The 20,794-nt window shown below is 38.2% G+C and overlaps 1 protein-coding gene and 1 long non-coding RNA gene across 4 annotated transcripts in view; one reads left to right on the top strand and one right to left on the bottom strand.

Annotated features, from left to right (window-relative positions):
* Positions 1–298: 298 nt before the first annotated feature.
* On the bottom strand, positions 299–19,371 carry LOC131512665 (uncharacterized). Its single transcript, XR_009262229.1, has 3 exons — positions 18,813–19,371; positions 8,406–8,539; positions 299–561 (listed from the first exon to the last, which is right to left on the bottom strand). It is a non-coding gene; the product is annotated as an uncharacterized LOC131512665 (long non-coding RNA).
* EPHA3 (EPH receptor A3) overlaps positions 11,238–20,794 on the top strand; it is a 360,460-nt gene continuing 350,903 nt past the window's right edge. Inside the window, exon 1 of one of the 3 annotated variants that reach the window (XM_058731685.1) lies at positions 11,238–11,531. In XM_058731685.1, coding sequence (XP_058587668.1) covers positions 11,444–11,531 — 88 coding nt within the window. In that variant the 5' untranslated portion in view covers positions 11,238–11,443. Of the gene's footprint in view, positions 11,532–18,485; positions 18,603–20,794 lie in introns of those variants that run through there. The other 2 variants (XM_058731684.1, XM_058731686.1) reach the window with 2 other exon arrangements.

The raw sequence follows: 20,794 nt of genomic DNA, 5'->3' as shown, positions 1-20,794 counted from the left end.
AATTCACTGCTATGTGAGTAACTTCTACCTTCATTTCTGGGCTATGTTAAACAACTTGAAAAGGAAAATTAACAAATCAAGTTACTAGGTAGAATGTTGAAGTCTGACATAAAATGGATCCAAAAAAAAGGACAAAGCAGAAAAATAAAAAAACAAAACTTTAAGTATATTGCATGAATGTGAATTATATTTTTATTCATTCAAAAAATATTGATTGCAGACCTACAATGTGCCAGTGCTGTTCTAGATGCTTGGAAGACAGCAGTGAACAAAACAGACCAAAATCTTTGCTCTCCTGGAATTTATATTTTATTTACTAATTGCACAGTGTTTTGGATGAACTCATCTTTTGGCAGGCTCAAATGTTGGTTACAGGTGGTCTGTAGGCTACTTAGCATTCATAGACATCATTTTATTTCGAACAATGTAGTATTCTGGACTTCATCAGGCTTGTCATAATATAGTATGGTGTTTCTTAGTTATAGTTATGGTGATATGGCATATCAGTCCATCAGTGAAGGGTCTCCACCACCGCATCGAATATAGTTCTAAGTTAGAAGACTGTAAAACAAGGACATTGTTATATATTGTGGAGGTTGTACCAACTTTCACTCTGAAGTGTATTAAAAATAGATAATTCATGTTTTTTACAGTAAAGATAGAAAAGTTCATATTTCTAAGTTAGGCATGTTTTCCTCCAGTGAAAAAGCTCATCCCCACAAGAATTTCTGTACCTGTACCCGTGTGACCGGGTGGCTCAGTCAGTTAAGCCTCTGACTCTTGGTTTTAGTTCAGGTCATGGTCTCACAGTCCGTGAGTTTGAGCCCCGAGTAGGTCTCCATGCTAGCAGTGTGGAGCCTGCTTGGGATTCTTTCTCTCCCTCTCTCTCTTCCCCTCTCCAAATCACGCCTGTGCAGGGGCATGCACTCTTTCCTTCTCTCTGTCTCTCTCAAAATAAATAAATAAACTTCAAAAAAATTACAAATAAATAATTTTCTATATTCCTTCAAAGAGTGTATCATGTCTCTCTTGAGAATCATGATGGGGTGAGTCACTTTTACTGTTGGGAGCTAGACATATTCCACAGGAACATCAGGTATATTGTTGCCCAAAAAGGATTTGGACATGTGGTCTATACATTTTTATTTTGATCTGTTCTTGAAGATGCAAACCTTTATATTTAAAGTGCTAAAACAAAAGTATTCAGCGTTTGCTATAGTCGTTGCTCTCTGCAATACCTTTACCATAAATACTACAGATGAGCCCATCTTCTGTCTGCCATATGCGCCATACAGATGACTATCCATTTTGGAGATCCTGTTTCATTGTCATTTTTATCATACTCCCTTAGTTTTTTCAGTACATTTTACTAATTCATATAATTTGTATATGTTGTATATCTTACATGCATTCTCATTATCCATTTTAATGGAGAAATTTAATGAGGAAACTGCATAGAAGAGAGAATGGTAAAGAATAATAGATGGCTCAGTCGATTAAGCATCCGACTCTGGCTCAGGTCATGATATCATGGTTCACAAGTATGAACCCCGCATGGGGCTCTGTACTGACAGCTCAGAGCCTGGAGCCCGCTTTGGATGCTGTGGCTCCCTCGCTCTCTGCTCCTTCTCCACTCACGCTCTGTCTCTCTTTCTCAAAATTAAATAAACATTAAAAAAAGAAGAAGAAATTGTGTCACTCGTCTCAGCATCTTTTAGTGTAGAAATGAGTAGATTTACCTGGAGCAGAAATTAAATGTGAGACTTTGTTTGCTTGATTCTTTAGGGTTATGATGAATTCATCATAGGGTCCAGATACAGTAAGTAAAAGCATGTTATATGATCATATAAAACTCACACGTAAGCATCCATAACCCTCCGTAATTACTACCAATCAGGAAACTAATCAAAGTAAACCTAAAAATAAAGTTGTGCTAATTCCTGTGAAGACCTCTGCTTTTTTGTCAAGGAGCTGATCTGAACACCTGAATCCTCAGCTGCGGTGGCCACTGCTTCTGCAGAGCCCTCTAGTGGAGTGCATGACCTATAGCAATTTCCTAAGCCAGAGGCTTGACTAAAAAATCTTTCACGAAATCGAGTGAAGTGAGTGCTGGCAGATGATTATCACTCCTTCGTGTGTTTCGATGTGACGTACCTCCAACAGGCAGATTTCCTATATGTGAACTTGACTTGTAAATTTATTGTACTCTAAGGTGAATTTAAAAAAGACTCACGTTTTTACTTGGGGCTTTACTTGTATGAGTGCTTCAAAAAATAACTCTTGAATATTTAAGCCCCAACTAAGTAATAGAAATGGCTAAGTGAGTACCTTGGAATAATAAGAATACAACATGCATATTTTGAATACTTTCATTGCCATAATTAAGAACTGGAGGAGGGTCTCTTATTTTTCTAGAAGAAAATGTATGTCATTAGTATATTTGTAATTAAATGTTTTAGAAGCCATCCCTTTTACTTTGATTCAGTTTTAAAATTAAGTTCTTTGGAGCTTCAAATAAATATGTAAAATATGTATTTTTTAATTTAAAGAAATATGTTTGGATATCTAAAAACCTAGAGTTTAAAACAGAAGTAGCTTCCATTTTAATTTGGGAAATACTGCAGGGGTAAAGATGACTGACATTAAGATGTGGATTACCTGTCACATTTTAAATTATTTATCATTATTTAACCACTGTATTGATGTGACATAATAGGGATCACTGACCCATAGCACAGTCGAGGAGACAAATTGGAATAGCAGGTGAGGTTATTTGGGCACTTGTGGAAACCAGAGCATCCGTGAAAAATCGCAAATGTTTGACACTGTTGAATATAAGATCCCTATGACTTAATATGGATTATTTTTCCGGTTCCCAGCTGAATTGACGACTATGGTTAGACAAGAACATAATCAGTTAATTTTTCTGTATTGAGTAATTCTATTTTATGTTCAGGCTTACAAGATACTTGAGAAACAAAATTGAAGCCATGTGTTCTCAAAATACTTCTATACAGAATAGTCAATAACCCTTTATCAAAATTTGCTTTTGGTTAAAAAAATGCTCTGGTTGCACTTACATTTTTACCTGAGCCATAATTATAACTTACACACACACACACACACACACACACAGACACACACACATATGTACACATATGTACACATCATTAAAAAATTCTCTTCAATCTATAAACTATATTTCTATTACTTGTTTTACCAAACTACATATCAGTATATCAAGAAAATTAAAATGCTCGTTTGTAATTAAAATTAATCCATTAAAAATGAAGGACATTACTTTTTCATCTTTAGATAAATGTCCTAATACTTGTAAACACAAATTCATTTCGTATTAAGTCATGGGTTTATTTTTACAATGGTTTTCTTATGCTTGTTAAGCTTTGCAAGTCCCTCGGATAGTTTAAATTTGGCATCAATACATATGTTGAGAAATTATTATCAAACTGTAATTATCACATATTCAACATATCTGAAGTAAAATGAAAGAGACTATTATACACTATTGGGTTGAACAGTGTCGTCTCTCTTCTAGATAATGTTTGATATTTACTTTGTCATTTAAGAACTTAAAATATTGGGCAGACAATTCATACCCTTGAAACAGTTCAATAACAATGAAGATCGGTATATTATAAAATGGTTACAAGAGTGATCTAGATAAAAGTGAACTAAGAGTTAACAATAATGGTGAATTAGTCTTGACTACTTACCTTCAAGAAGAGAGGGATTTAGGATACTAGAGTATCATTTAACTACTTTGTGGGAGCATTAGGTTTATCTTGAAATTTATTGGGAGATGAAGTTGAACCTATTGGGCCACGTATTCCTGTATTTTTACCATCTGACTTAAAAAATTTTTTTTTAACGTTTATTTATTTTTGAGACAGAGAGAGACAGAGCATGAAAGAGAGAGGGTCAGAAAGAGGGAGACACAGAATCTGAAACAGGCTCCAGGCTCTGAGCCGTCAGCACAGAGCCCGACGCGGGGCTCGAACTCCCGGACCGTGAGATCATGACCTGAGCCGAAGTCGGATGCTTAACCGACTGAGCCACCCAGGTGCCCCAACCATCTGACTTTTTGATATGTTCCTGCTTATATTTAAATATACATATACACATATTTATGCTAATTTTCCAAACAAGATCTACGTATTCTAGAACTCTGCCGTACAAAGTGTTGTCAGACCTGCAGAAGACAGGGCGTAGGAACTTGAGGGAATGCATAATCTCAGGTCCTGTGCTTGATTTCCAAAATCAGAGTCTGCATTTGTGCAAGCTCCCCAATCTTCTGTATGTTAAAGATGGAGACCTCCTGCTCTAGAAAACTTGGCTGGATAGAGCATCAATATACCATTTCCTTCGTGCGTGTGCACGTGTGAATGTGAGTGTATATATGTTTATGAACGTATAAGTGTGTGTAAATATATATGGTCCCAAAATGGGCTTACAAGGACGATGATGTAGGTTCTGCTTCAGCCAAATGCTCCCTTGTCCCTCAACCACCTCAAGCCCCCTGCGCTCATGCTCAGAGTTTTCTCAGAGCTTTGGGATGTTTTCCTTAGATTTTAAGATGAACTCTTGGCTTGTTTTGACTGGTTTTTGGCAAGGGAAATGGAAGACTAGGAAGTAATGGTAGTACTAAAGTCTGTTTTTTAAAGTAGAGAAATGTTTCAGAGGTAGTTATAAAAGTGAGTGTAAGCGTATGTTTTAAACAGCACTGGTCAATCCTAGCAAGCCACATATGTTATCTTTTTTTCTTTTTCTTTTGACACTTTATAACAATTGAGTGAAATCCTTCTAATTTACAATTAGCAGTTTTCAATGAATTCAGGCATGCTAATTTTTATATTGACTGCATAAACCTGTATGTTTAAATTTGAGATATGTTAATTCGGTGGATATCGGTTAAAATACAGCAAATTGATTTGTGCAGCCCACTGTGACTATTTTCAAGTCCAAAATTTAGTAACTGTCCCAAAAAACCACAACCCTTCGTGAAGTTTTCTTGGATTATTCTGTTCCAATAACCCTCAAACACTTAGGTAATGGAAGTTTTCCCATAAAGTTCCTCATAAGTATTTTTTCTAATGTTTTCTTTGCATCCTGGCAAGGGCTCTCAGACACTTTCCTTATTGTTGCCTTTGACTGCAGGAACATAATGAAGTCAGTAATGTTTTAGTCTTTCTCTAACTGTAAAATGATAAGCTCTAAAGAATTTTGCAGCTCCAAGTGTGAACTTTTTTGGGTAGGGATTCCCAGTCCTTTGGTCTTTCCATTAATGGGAAAAAATCTTACTGTTGTTGCTGTTGATTCTCTCCTTTCTTGAAATTTTCATTTTTCTTGTCATCTCCAACCCATTCTTTCCTTACCTTTCTTTTATAACATTTACTCCTACTCAATTAATTCTGATAATTATACACCCTCCGTCTGCCTTTTGAATATTTTATTTGACAGAATTGATTCTCCCCTGCTGTTTATGACCTTTCTGGACAATTTCATCTATTCCAGTGGATTAAGCTACTACCAATTCACTAATCATTGTTTAACTTACAGCGTCTAACCTCCCCTCCCTTCTGGGCTTCTTATTTTCTATCTAAGTCCTGGCTTGAATATCTACCCTTGCATCTTGCCATGTCCTAAACAGAGGCTGTTATTTTCTCACCTTTACTCCATATCCCCAATTTGAGCCACGAAATTCCTCATCAATAATTGTATCACTCGTCAACTAAGCACATAAGAGAGATATCTTACAAGCCTCTTGCATTTTTTAACATTTTTAAAAAAATGTTTATTTATTTAATTTGAGAGAAGGAGAAAGAGTGTGAGCAAGGGAAGGGCAGAGAGAAGGAGAAAGATAGTCTCAGGCATGTCAGCGTTGTCAGCGCAGAGCCCAAGGGATGTGGGGCTGGAACTCACAAACCGTGAGATCATGACCTGAGCTGAAATCAAGAGTGGAACCCTTGGGGTGCTTGGGTGGCTCAGTTGGTTGAGTGTGGGATTTCGGCCCAGGTCACGATCTCTCAGTTTGTGAGTTCAAGCCCAGCGTCTGGCTCTGTGCTGACAGCTCAGAGCCTGAAGCCTGCTTCGGATTCTGTGTCTCCCTCTCTCTCTTCCCCTCCGCCATTCATGCTCTGTCTCTATCTGTCTCAAACATAAGTAAACATTAAAAAAAATGTGGAACCCTTAACCGAGCTGCCTTGAGCCACCCAGGCACCCCAAGCCCGTCCCATTTTTTAATATTCTCATTACCCTTTGCTTTTTCCTCATTTAGGCATGCCTTCTCCTCTAAGTTTACTTTCTTGAAAGAGTAGTACATTTACTATTTCTACTTCCTCTCTTTCCATGTACTCCTTTAGCTCAATCTATGTGCAGCAGACTCATTACTCTAGAACTGCTACCATCCAAGTCATCAAAACCTTCAGCTGTCAAATCCAACTGTTATTCTTCAGTCAGTATCTTATTGAATATGTTCCTTGCAGGCACCGTTGACCATGAATTCTTTGTGAAACTCTTAAAAAGTTTTAATAATATGCTAATCTCTTCCGGTTCTTTGTTCTGCTCTATTTCTGCCTGTCTTTTAAATATTGGTATATGCTAGGGTTTCATCCTTGGCCAACTGATCCTTCTGTCAACACTTTGCTTATATGGAGGAACCTACTTATTTTTTTTTAAATAGTTATTATTTGTAAATGAAATTATTCCCAAAGGAACAGCACCAGTGAAGGTCTTTGTCTCCTAATTTTTCATCTATTCCTGGTTTTCCCGCGAGCCACGTGATGTAAAATACACCCAAAATACAAATTGTTGTACCCACGCCAATCTTCTTTGATTTTGTATTGTTGACTGCCTCTTCACTCAAGCCACAGATTGAGAGGCCTCCCAGATGCTTGTATCCACTTCATTTCTTATAATCAATAATTATGAAGTTATGCCAATTTCCCCTACTTATATTTGTGTGCCTGCTCAGGATCGGACCTTCTAGATCTCTCTGCTAGATATAGATAAAAAATGTATGGAATTCTTTTAATATGTGAGGCACTAGGCTTAGACTTTCTCTGTATCATCGTAAAGCTTATCTAATCCTTACAACATCCCTATCAAATAGGATCTGTTATTATTAGAGTTTTACTAAGGGTCACAGAGCAAGGGCCCTGTTAGGGTTAGTCTGACTCAAGAGCCCCACTGCTATCTCCACATGATATTGGCTATGCTGTTGCAGAGGGATCCTAATTGGTCTCTTGGCTCCTAATTGGTGTTTTTGCTTCCATTCTACTCTCCGGATTTAAGTATGTCAAAATGATCTTTTTTTTTTTTTAATTTTTTTTAATGTTTTTTTTATTTTTATTTTTTATTTTTGGGACAGAGAGAGACAGAGCATGAACGGGCGGGAGAGGGGCAGAGAGAGAGGGAGACACAGAATCGGAAACAGGCTCCAGGCTCCGAGCCATCAGCCCAGAGCCTGACGCGGGGCTCGAACTCACGGACCGCGAGATCGTGACCTGGCTGAAGTCGGACGCTTAACCGACTGCGCCACCCAGGCGCCCCAAAATGATCTTTTTAAAATGCAAAATGAATAGGTCTCTACATCACCTTCAAGTCCAAGCTCCTTAGAAGAGTTCACAAAATTCTTTATAACCTTACGCTTTCCTATTCTTCCTGTCTCCTCTCTTCATATCCCCTCACCCCACCTCAAAATCTATGCTCCAGTAATAGAGGTATGTGTCATTTCCTCCCCAAAGCATGCTTTTGATGCTTATTCTCTCTTCTCATCTTCTCAGGACTCTTCTCCCCCGCACTGTGAAAATATTCTACTTGTATGTAACACTTGCTATCATGTGATTCTAAGTTATTTAAAGGGCAGGGACAAGGTCTTTTTCACGTTTTTACCCTCAGTGTCTAACACACAATCAGTTACGTGGTCGGCATTCACATTCTGTTGAACTGAAATACTAGTTTCAGTATTCAGGTGAACTAAATATTGCAGATATCTGTCATCTCCCTCTTCCTCAAACCCGAAATTCAGCTTTTCCTTGGGGAATAGTGTTTGTTTTACCTCAGACACGTATCTTAATTTCATCTTGTATTTTCGTTCTTTTTGTTAGATTGTACTTCAGTTCCATGTTACTTTAGTTTTACTTTTATTATTATGTTTTTAAATGTTTATTTGTTTTTAAGGGAGAGAGAGAGAGAGAGAGAGAGAGAGAGAGAGAGAGAGGATCCAATCCAAAGCAGGCTCTGTGCTGACAGCAGAGAGCCCGATGTGGGGCTTTAACTCACAAACTGATCATGACCTGATCATGACCTGAGCCGAAGTCAGAGGCTCGACCAACTGAGCCACCCAGGTACCCCTAGTTTTATTCTAAAATTGCCTCAGATCTCACCATTTGGACTCCGATTTTCCCTCTTTCATGTTCAGCAGTGGTTCTCAAATGTCAGGATCACCACAAGGATCAACTGAAGAGCTTGTCAAGTTGTAGTTCTTGGGTCCCAACCTCAGAGGTTCAGTTCAGTAAGTCTGTGGTGAGCAGAAGGGATATGCACTTTTTATTATTTAAAATTTTTTTAATGTTTATTTATTTTTGAGAGAGAAAGAGAGAAAGAGAGAGAGAGGGAGTGAGCAGAGGAGGGGCAAAGAAAGAGGGAAGCACAGAATCGAAGCTCTGAGCTGTCAGCACAGAGCCCAACAAGGGGCTCAAACTCACGCACCGGGAGATGGTGACCTGAGCCGAAATCGGATGCTTAACCGACTGAGTCACCCAGGTACCCTGGGTTATGCAGTTTTAAAAAGCATTACAGATACTTGCATAGCAGGTGGTCCATATACCACAGGTGGAGACACTCTGCTCTGTGCTATCAATAGCATTTCTTCCTGAAACCCAGACAGGATAAGTTATTACTTGCTGAAATACTTTTGGTGTCTCCCCTTGGTCTAGGATACATTGTAAAATCACTGACATGTGGCATAGGAGTTTCTACAGTTTCCAGTCTGCCTTTTGGAGAACATCTCCCAGCACTCTGTCCCCACCCTTACTTCCTTGTATCCTAACCCTTTTTGTATCGTACATTCTCTATGTTCTATGTTCTCTATGTGCCAGCTGCATTCTCTTGCCCTTACTTGGAAACTATTATTGTTTGTTTATGTTATACCTGCCTGTCTGCACTGCCTTCTGATCCACTGTTCCAATTACTGAGCTCCTAATCATCCTACAAGATCTACCTCAAGTATTACTTTCTCCATGCGGGCATCCTTGAAATAGCTGCCTTCTCCTCTAGCCTTTGCTCTTATCTTTGGCCAAATTTAATGTTCCCTCTGTTTGCTGATGTCACTCTTTTATACATCTATCCAGAATGCCGCTCAGACTGTGGAAACTCTTTGATGTCTCTTGACTTAGAGAGTCTATAATTGAGAGATCTTACATTGTTTATGTTATATTCCTGCAATTACATTATAATTGCTTTTTACGTATTTTCACACTATCGTAGCTTCCCTCAAACATGAAGGCCTCTTTCCACAGTGACAGTAGTTAATTGTGAAGAGAGAAGCAGTGTGAGGGGAAGCCAATGTATGTGGCTATCAGCACATGGGGTATTTTTCTAAAATATTTATAAGTCGTCATTCCAAATAACACTTTATTTTCTTTCAAGTTTCAGGAAAATTTTATCTAGCCCTAGAACAATAGAACAGTGCCTTATGGAAAGACTCGAGTTGTGCTGCAACTTTTAAAAAAATGCCAGAGTCACCATTATCTGAGCCCTCTGTTCAGTATCTGTCAGTATTTTCAATTCTGACAGACTTGGCACTTGAAGAGGGTTCCACAGCCTCCGGTGACATAACGTGGGAAGAAGTTAGAGATACAAAGTAACAAGGCATACATAGAAAGCCAGCAGGGCCACTCTCCCAGTCACTTCCTCTACCCACCTCCCAACCCCCCATCCCAGCCAACAAGCTCTCTTCAGAGGCCCTGAATTTCAATTCATGTGAAAATGGGGTTCCCTCATCAAAAACATAGTGTTTGTGGAAGGACTATGTTTTGGTGAGGTCTTTTCAAACCCTTATTTAGATTTAGATTCCCCAACCTAGGGCTTTAAAATTCATCACTGATCTTAAAATTGTCCACCTATCTTTACTTTCTGGAGTTGTGCAAAGAATGGAAGTCTCGGGTTCTGTTTGGAGTAGCAAAAGACAGATGAGGAGGAGGATATTTGAGTAATCGTTTTCCGGGGGATGTTTTAAAGACAAGTGAAGAGAGCTCTCCAAATATAAATCACAAAATTATTCAGCTGAAGTCGGTTGCAATTGTATTGCCCGACATGGGCAAGCGTGCTGCAAAGTGAGCAAGTGCAAGGACACTATGATTTAGCCATTGGAGTTGGAACATAAAAGAACATCCAGCTATTATCAGATTGCAAGTGGCTGAAAAGCTGAATGGGGGACTGTGAAATATACCATGTTTATCTCACAGATCCCAGAGATCCTAACATAGATGGTGAAGTGGGGGGGGGGGGGGTGATGTGTTGCCAAGGATTTCAGATTTGATTTGTATTACTCTTATTTACACCCACAGCACAGAAAGAATAAATGCTGCCCAGCAGCCACTCCTAGGGCTGGGTCTGCTCACTTCCTTAGCATGGTGAAGGTTACGCCCCAGTTTGGAAAACTAAAATACAACAAATGTACACTGAAATCCCTGTGCCAAATCTATTGAAAGCCCTGATACCATTTGGTGTAGAACTGAAAAGACTTTCTGATCTGAGGTGTGTCTAAGTGTCCTTCTGGACCACAAAGGACTCATAAGAGTTATGATTACATTGAACATAGCAAAGGAATAATCCTAATTTTCCTTTGAATTACACAATCATCTTTAATTTTTTTTTTTAAATGAAAGGCTCCTGCTCTTTTACTACAAACATCTTCTGACATTTCAGTTTCTTTTTCGCTCACACTGCCATATGACATTCCTATCAGGGTTTCTGGTTTCTTCAGGGAATTAACCTACAGAGCATGTATAGCAAACAATAAAATAGCTGCTTTTCAATGAAAATAAGGAGCGGGTGTTTTTCCCTCCCTTCCACTGCTTTCTGCCACTGCCCCATCACAACTTCTGGATTTCCTGCCTATTGGCGGCGCCCCCCAGCCCCACCCCTAGCTCCCCAGTTCTGTGCTTCAGAGCAGTTTGCGAGCCTCAGCGGGCTGTTCCTTCCCCTACAGCGCTCACTTCCGACGGCACTAGGACCCAGGGAAGTCCCAGAGCGAGGTTCGAGGAAAGGCAGCCAGACTCCTCCTTATCTCCAGTGTCAAACTTGACATCAGCCTGCGAGCGGAGCATGGTAACTTCTCCAGCAATCAGAGCGCTCCCCCTCACATCAGTGGCATGCTTCATGGAGATATGCTCCTCTCACTGCCCTCTGCACCAGCAACATGGATTGTCACCTCTCCATCCTCCTCCTTCTCAGCTGCTCCGCTCTCCATTGCTTTGGGGAACTGATTCTCCAACCTTCCAATGAAGGTAAGCCAGGTAGAGCAAACTGCCCTGCCCCGCAGAGCTAACGCTCTTCAAAGCACGTTCTCCCTGAAACCTTTTTAGGTCGTTAAGGTGCCTCGGAATAAAGCAGTTTGCTCTGAGAGTAAACTAAAGATGTGCTTTTATTTTCCGGTGTCTTCTGAAAGACTTTAAGAGAGAATTTTGGATTGCCTAAACCTAAAATGTGTTTTTAATCTGATACCAATTCAAGCAATTACCTTGTTGGCTAATTTTAAGCAGAAAGAAAGAAATATCCTCCAGTTTTACAACCCACGATGCTAATTGCCAAATAGCCGTGGCAGTATTTTATTTTCTAATTATGACCATGTAGTACTCTGAGAAGTTTAAAAGAAAACCCAACCCTCCTCGCTAGATTCTTTAGTATGTTCAAAGGTAATGACAGGTTGTTTCTACTTAGGATCATGGCATTTATGAATGGACTAAAGGGAAATCAGAGTTTGTTGAAGCTGATGGGGTGTGTGTGTGTGTGTGTGTGTGTGTGTGTGTGTGTGTGTGTGTTTATATTGCAATAGCCTTATTGAAGTGATGTGTACCCCGCCAGGCGATGGTTTGCTCTATGGTACAGGTTCTAATGAGCAGCATATGCCACATTAACATAAGTAATATTTGCAGGAATTACAATAAGCTTAGATTGGATTCTCTTTGTTTAAGGGTTTATATACGAATAAGGGAATGTACTTGATGAATAGTGAAAAGCTCTTGGGTAGGTATAGTAAATAACTGAATAGAAAATTAGAGAAATAATGTCCATATGCAGCAAATGGCATTTCCTGATGTTGGGTTATTTATTTTCTTCCTAATGGGCATTCATCCCTTTCCAATGGACTAAAGTGCAAATGTAACATTGAGGACACCAATGTTTCCTATAAGATTGTGTATTTGATAGATACATTGCTTTTTTCATGTATACCTTTTGTGATCTATTCCTAATGATTTGTGAATACAATCACTGACTTTTAAGACAAAGTTCTCTAAATAATTGATTGCTTTAAAGCAACACTTACAACTTTGCCTCTTAATCATTTTGAACTTATAACAGTAACGTTTAGCAACCTGTTTTGCAGTTTAGTAATACTGAGAAATTGATGTGAAATCCTTCACTATATACTATGCCACTAAAAATATATCAAGCCAATGCTGTTGTATGTTGTATGCATTATTTTAAAAAGACAAGTAAATACTCAAAATGTTTAGAAACTTTTCATTGAATCTGAACACTGCCTCTCATATTTACTGACCTACTTTCATTGCTAATAGAGCATTTTAATTTTGTTCTTTCCTTAGTGACTGTTTTTATCAATTTGGCAGATTTCATTAAATTTTTCTGTGTCTTTTTTTAACTGGGAAAGTGAAAATTCTAAAATATAAGGATCAAGAAAATCATCTGATAACCTAGAAGTGACTTTTTTTTTTTTTTTTTTTTTACAAATCAAATTAAAATCTTTATTGGAAAGTAATGGTCAATAATTTTTCATTGAATGAAAGGCAGGAGTAATCATTTGTATAAGGAGTAACATATTAGTAAGTTAAAATTAGTGTTTGTTTAATCTCCTTAATTTTTGAAGATATTAAAGAATTGACAATAACTAGAAGTATAGTAATGTTATTCCCGTATTGCTATGATAATTGTATTTCTCCAGATGGAATATTTATAAACTATTTAGATAATGGATTTTGCTGAATTAATAATGCACAGGGATAGAGCTGAGAGTGAGTATTTTTGTTGAAAACATAACCTTTCAGTAAATTGCAAGAGGAAAAAAAGATCCTTTATTTAAACTTATTCATGCTTATATAAAATTAATGAATACTAATTTAATGAAACAGGAATAATCAAATGTAAATTGTCTTTAAGCCACACCTTGTATATGTTTCAATATATAATGTATATAATATTATGCTGGCAGGGATGTATGTAGAAAGGGAAATAGATGCAGAAAACTGACACAATTACATTTAATTTGTTTGGATAAAAGTTTATCCATTGTTCATGGGATTATTCTTTCCAGATCATGTCCTATGGATAGTGTCTCCTTTCCCTCCTGAGGTCATGAAGGGAAGCTCTGGAACAAAATTTAAAATGAATGATTTACCTTGAGAAATATTTGAGTGTAGTTTTAAATATTAATGTAATAGCTTAGGTCTTAATAGTTGAGATGAACAACATGAAAAGTGAAAACCCCAAGTATGTGCCAAGATTTCCATGCAATTCTTCTAACAATGTCATTTGAATAGAAAGTCATGCTTCTGAAAATTCATATATCATAATAATGATAAAATGAATCTCACTAATATAGCTTTCTGATACAAGTTTTGAGAATGGACATATAAAATACTAGGTTGCATTTAAAATACTATGCTAAAAAGTATACTTACTGTACATTTACTAGAAATTTACTAGTAAAATTTACTAGAATTTATTTCACAGTCTTCTATGGAGTTAGGCATGATAGAACTAAAAGGGAACAAACAGAAGCCATTGAGTTAATTGCTTGCCCCTGTGTGATTTTTTTTTTTAATTTGAGATTTGATAATTAAATTGCAATATTAAAATGCCATGGGTCTCTGATAAAGCAATTTTTTAAAAACTTAGAAAAAGTTTAATCTGAACTTGCCTTTTATTAATCCAGTTACAAATAACTTTCTAATATGCTTTCAAGAAAATGACTCCAGGTGATACTTTCTATCACTGGCCTCCTCAATGATAATAGATTATTCATAATTTCAATGATCACTTTAACAACTGGCCTATATACTTAAACAGAAACTTTATTAACGCTGCACAGAACTTTATTAAAATCTTATCAGATCTCTGTTTACATGACACGCCAACAGAAGACTTCCAATGGGAAATCAACTACTCATGGCAAAATTGGATTGCTATACTACGCATTATTTTAAAAGTTCATGTTTGCTCCCTATTGTAATCCCAAATGGATGATAATAATGGTAAATAAAATAACTTTGGAAAATGGTTAAAATTTGATATAAAGTGAAGTATCAATCTCTTTAGCATTGGATAAAGTACTCTCTTTAAACACTTTTCTACATTTGAAGGAGTCTGAGGCAGAATGAACTGCTTATTCATCAGTACATAATGCATTAAGTCATTTTTCTGTCCAAAAGCATTTGTAAATTAGATTAATGTTTATCTATAGAGCTCTTTACACTGGAAATCAGAGTTTTCAAAGTAAGAGTGGATAAAATTAAATCTGCATATTTATATGCTACTTATTTTGGGAGACTTTTATTGGAGTGTCTGGGACACTATATCTATGAAATGTATTTCACTGAACGTAAATCTCCCAAGTACTAGAGGTGACTATGCGATTGTTCAAAGCTTAAAATTAAAATTTGCATATGTACACTGTATGCCTCCTTTTGAATATTAAGCAAATGTTTGAGACAGCCATTTAAATAATGGATTATTACCTTTTTAAAAATTACTATAAATTGGCATCACTTTTCATATATAAACACTTATCCTTAAACAATAATACATTGTGATTGAAATCTTTATAGAGTACTAAGCTGTCATATCTTTATAGGTTTTTTTTTTTTAAAGAGGGTTTACATTTGCTTTTAATAGCATTTCATCACACTAGACTAAATAATTGAATGCATTATACATTTTTGTAATTTAATAGCTCCCCTAATAGCTAACCCCCCCACCCCCAACAGTTATAACTATGCTATTTGCCTGGAGGTAGGAGAAACCTTAATTTCACTATTTTATAACCCACAACAGTTAACACTTGACCTAGGTCATTAACAGGATTATCAGCAAATTTGTTTAAGCTTTTACTGACAACCCGAATTGCTACGATAATATTTTGATTGTGCCGGAAAGAAACTTCTTGTAACCTCTCAAAATCTATCATGAAATTAATTCATTCTGAATCTTTATCTTTCCAAAGACTAATATTGATAATAATAATCCAAGTGAGAAAAATGTCCACTTCAATATCCCATTCTGCTCACTCTCGTGTTACATATATCACACCATTCTAAAACTTGTCATAAATGAGCAATTAAAACTTCTTTTAAATAATACATATTCTGGCAATAACAATAGATTTATAAATACAAACCAGCTATCAAAATTTCAGTTTTATACTTTTTTATTATTGGTACTCTAGTTGATATTGCTTTTCTGTCTGTTTTAAGATTTAAGGTCAATTGGATATATTTATAACTCAGAAACAACTGGAACTATAAAAGGGAAACTACATACATAAAACACTATTGCCACGTGTTACATCATGGTTATATTTATATAAAGTTGTAAGGCTAACAACTGGGAGCAAAAATGAAAAGCACTGAAAATTAATATAAAAATTTTAAACAAAATGTTGTACACAATCAAAACTTAAAGGCATTTTTTTAAACGTGGTTTAGTGAGGTTGGGAAGTGTCATGTGATCTTTTTAAATTAATTGAATACAATAATGGTTTGTGACTTGCTCATGTAAACAATTTAGTAGTTTCACCTTGACTCCAAAGAAACATTGTCTTTAAAGAAAAGGTTTGGTAAAATTCTTCATCGTGTTTATATATTATCCGCACGTTAATATTCAAATTCTGATTTGTTCTTCACCACCTTCACTTCACTATAACTTTCTTTATAAAGATCGCTAAATGTTAAAATTGTTTCTGAAACTTTGGAATTTTTCTGAAATAAAATATATGCAATTTTTAAATATCAAATAATCAGTTACATATGCAAAGGATTTTTAAAGGCAAAACATATTTCCACAGTATATTTGATTTACTAACTTCAACGCAAATGGAAAGAGCAAGGACTGTTCTTGAGAGTTACTTTTTCCAAGTCATAAAATCTTCAAGAAAATATTAATAAAACTTTCTACAAATCATCAAAACTCGATAAGTTTTTACATTTACTTACTAAGAAATCTGTGATGTGGGTTACCTTTGATTTTAGTCGTTTCCAAAGATTTTGTTTGGCATAAAGACTAGATGTAAGAGGAAATATATGTATCTTGGAAGAACACTAAGTTTTACAAATCATTTTCTGTCAAGATCCTCCACTTTATTTTCTAATATACACACTTTTCCTTTACAACATTTAATAAACCTCTTCTTTTAATTCCTGCTTGATAAAAGATTTAGAAAAACAGATGCAGGTGTCCCCTTTTGGGTTGTTTGCAGAGATCTGGATTTTATCACCAGGGAAGGTCAATGCAGGGCTTTTACAAAGTGGACAAGTAGCTTTCCACAGATTGTTCAAATGAAGGGATGACTGGTGGTGTGAAACATTCATTATAGTATTCATCCAGGTATACCAAAAACCAGGACTTGAAATTTGCTTCTCAAAAACTTGGAAACCTTTGATAATTCTTTCCTAACAACTTTAGAAGTAAAAGTAATGTTGTGACTTTTAAAAAATTCAAAGGTTTCAAAGCCACAAATCAAACTAGGAAGATACTCCTGGTGGGAATCAGGATGTGGGACCATGTGCTCCTCTTAATTTTACTCTTTGGGTCTGTTACAAGCCGCCTAGTATCAGGTAGTTCTTGGAATCTGGCAGGAGGTTTTCTCTTGGAAAAGTCTGAAAGTCAGCAAGTATTAGTTTGCCTCCTATCAGCTTTCTTTGAAATAAAAAGTGTGGTGGATTACAAAGAAAAAAAAAAAAGTCTTTGCAGGCGAAAAAGTTGATTAGAAAGATGGGGAGAGGTAGAGACGTGCAAAGGTTCTAAAACCAATGTTGATATATAAATATTTTGCTTAAAAAGAAAATATTTATCACTTAAAACATCTGGCTAATCAATTTTTATTAAAATCCTAAAAACCTGCACACTGAAAAAGCGTGGGGGGGGGTGGCAGCGGGAGGTTGCGTTGTTTGTTTCTCCTCTAAAGTTTACACAACTTTTGATTTTCCCCCAGAAGAAACTACTTTATCCAGGAAAGTTTTAAGACTGTATGCCAAAGAATGCTTCCCCCTTTGGATGCCTGGGCAAATGCATGTGGAGGGTGGGTGGAATCAAAACCAGTTCAACAAATAAAGCCTCCAACTTGGAGTGATGTTATTAAACTGGAAGCCCTGAGTGTGCAGCCCCCTCCCTCCCTTCATTTTCTAAACCACGTCCTGCTGTTCCAGTCAAAGCAAAGGGTGAAAATCCACATAATCCAAACCAACATGGTGAAGTCAGAATAATAGGCGAAGAAGGAGGGGGGAAACAAGTGGCAGCACTGTACAAACAAACTGTTGTGAATAATCTTAGCCAGAGACTGGGGTGGCCACAGGAGGGGATGACGGCGTTTCTTTTCCTTCGCATTACACCTCCTACATTTGATAATACAGGACCGATTACATGTCAGAAGTGTGCTCTGAGAAATTTTAGGACGCAGCAGGGCTTCGGGGGGGGGGGTAGTGACAGCAATGTGGCAACCGAGAGAAGAGCAAGCGCTCCTCGCTGCCACCACACCCACCGCCAGGGCATCGAAACCGTAAACTATTTCGCCCGCGGGACCAGGCTCGGGGGTGCGGAGGGAAAACGAGGGCTCCCGACAATTCATCACTTTTTCTCTCTGCACGGATTTCAAGATCAAATCATAGAAACTCAACTCTGGGTCTGCGTCCCCCAGCCCCAGCCCTCTGGGGGGGGGAGGGGGGGCGGTGGTTCTTTGTGCGCGAGCGTCTCGGCTCCCGGCGGCCGCAGCCAGTTTCCCGAACGCGGCGAGGCGGCGCGGACCTCCCGCGGGCCCGGCCGGCGGCGGGCGGCGGGCGGCGGGCGGCGGGCGCACGCGGGGCCCCTGCGGCCGCGGACTTCCGCCCGGCGGCGGGGCCGCGCGCGCTCGGACGGGCGGCGGGTGAACGCGAGCAGCGCCAGGGCGCCAAGTTACGCGCAATGAGCGCGGGCAGGAGACCCCGGCGGGTGAGAGGTAAACGTGCGCCCTCTGCCTGCTGCCGCGGAGCTGCTGGCGCTCGCAGAGGCGGCGACCTCCTCGCCGCCCGGATTCCCCTCACCTGGGGCTCGGGCCCGCCCAGAGAGCGCGGGCGCCCGGGACCCGCCAGGTACGTCCAGACTCGCACCATAGACTTTGACCGGAGATCTTCGTCCCCCGCCCATCGCTACCAGCCAGTCTTTTCAGCTTGGCGTCCGGAAGTGGCGCGGTCTCCTTTCCTTACGAGTTCAGGGACCCACCAGGTGGCAAGTGGAGGAGGGGGATACAGTTCTGCAGGCTTCTAGAACGAACTCCCTGCTGGAAAGCTCCTGGTACCCACCTGCTGCTCTGTTGGGACACACGGGAGCGCCTGAGACGTCTGGTCGTCCTGCTTGCTGTTGTTTGATCCGACCTCTGGGCTATTTGTTGGTCCTTTAGACAACCTTCTTTCCTTCAATTCTTCAGTTGCTAAAACTAAAATGAGGAGTCTCCCCCCCCCCCACCCCATTTTCTTTAAAGCTACTTATGCCACCTGTTAGGCGCCTTGTGAGAGCAGTTAAGTGGGCGTGTTCCATAAACTTCCCGGTGGACGATTAAAAGTTGTCTGTTTTCTCCTACACGCCTCATATTTGATTGGCACCATTTTATTAAAACGAGATTTTCCCTCTTCCGGTTTTAAGAGTAAAACTGGAATGGGCCAGAGAGGGTGTCTGGGATCACTGCTATCGAGGTAGGTTAGTAGTAGGATGATGCTGATGTTTCTGTGGTTGTGTTGGAACTTCAGTATTTTTCATAAAAGAATTGTTGAATCCAGGGGTTCCGAAACTAAATATGGCCTCAGTGCCATGCCCAACATTGTAATAATAATTGTACAGAGTTGTGCTAGTTAGGAAGAATTTTCCCCTACATTATCATTCACTGTTTGCTGGACCTCATTTAATCATTAAGACAGCCCTAAAATAGGTATTATGACATCTTCCATTGTTACAATTGAGGAAATTGAGGAATTGAATCATAATAACGTAGTAACTGAGCCAGACCCGCTTTTGTCTTTGTCTTTTGATTTTAACCTCATATGTTTCCTCATGTACACAGATGCCTATGAATTAGGGAAGCATCCTTCCATTCAGGAAAAGCACTGGCTTTTCAACCGTAATCCTAGTGACTAGCTAGTTCGTCCTATGACTTTGCAAGAATAATTTAGAAATACCCAGAGTAAGAGAGTGAAAAATTGTGCTAAGAAGTGCTTTCAAAAAAGTACTTCAGAGAGTACTTAGAAACTGCATAGTTTTTACACTCAGAAGTTATGATTCTCTACATGGGTGGGGGACACACTAGGAAAATAACTTAAAGAAAATTTGATGTGGATAGAGGAATAGGGAAAAAAAAAAACAACAATGTCTGTGTTGCCTTTTCTTAACACATTCTTACCTCTGTCTTTCCTTCCGGACTCTCAAACACTCCTTTTTCCTCATGCTGTAAGGATTTTGTCAGGAAATCCATACACAGATTGTAAGGCAATTGTCGCTATACTGTGAATGTTATTATTTAGAGTTTTATATAGTAAAAACTGTGAATCCGTATTGAAATTGTCATAGACGTCAGTAATGGGGGAAATAGAACGTGGTCTAAAAAGTAGACTTTATTCCCTGAGGAAACTTTTCTCTATTTGAAAGATAATTTATAAATTACTTAAGATGAGAAAATAAATTATAATGATTTATCTCCACTTTCATAAAAACACTTGTACTCTATTTAAGTGGAGATATTGAGAAAAGGTAGCTAAAACAGGGTTTTGAAAGGTAGCAAATTAAGTTGGGGGCAATTATATTTTTCACGTGGGTACTTCGGCACATATGTTTTGCATTAATTGCTGCAATAAATTCTGTTAACCTGGCAAAGAGCAAAAACAGCATATTGATGATATCAGTCTTCCAAATCAGAAAGCTGCTTTTAGTATCTTGCTTTCTTCACCGTAGTGTACCAAATAAATAAATACATAATTCTAATGTGTTACCCTTTATGTTTTCAGTGAATGTTTCAACCATTCAAGCTATTGGCACATTTTGCCATAAGCAAAAGTGAGGGCTTAGCAACAAACTTTTTTTGTCTTGCTTTTGGAGAATTAGAGTCCACAGCTACTTGCCCTATTTTTAAATCATTTTATTTATATTTGAGTTCTGGAACTCTCATTCAAGAAAATGTAAATTTGACTTTATAGTCTTCAAACTGATTTGTCTCTTATTTTAATTACAGGACAGGGTCTCAAAAGGTGTAGGAGCAAAGGGTTAAGCCTGAGTTAATGTCATTGCTGATTAATCA

This window comes from Neofelis nebulosa, chromosome 5 (assembly GCF_028018385.1).
Source record: "Neofelis nebulosa isolate mNeoNeb1 chromosome 5, mNeoNeb1.pri, whole genome shotgun sequence".
Classification (NCBI taxonomy): domain Eukaryota; kingdom Metazoa; phylum Chordata; class Mammalia; order Carnivora; family Felidae; genus Neofelis; species Neofelis nebulosa.
Note: the sequence above shows the minus strand (reverse complement) of the source record. Positions and strands in the feature narration are given on the sequence as shown.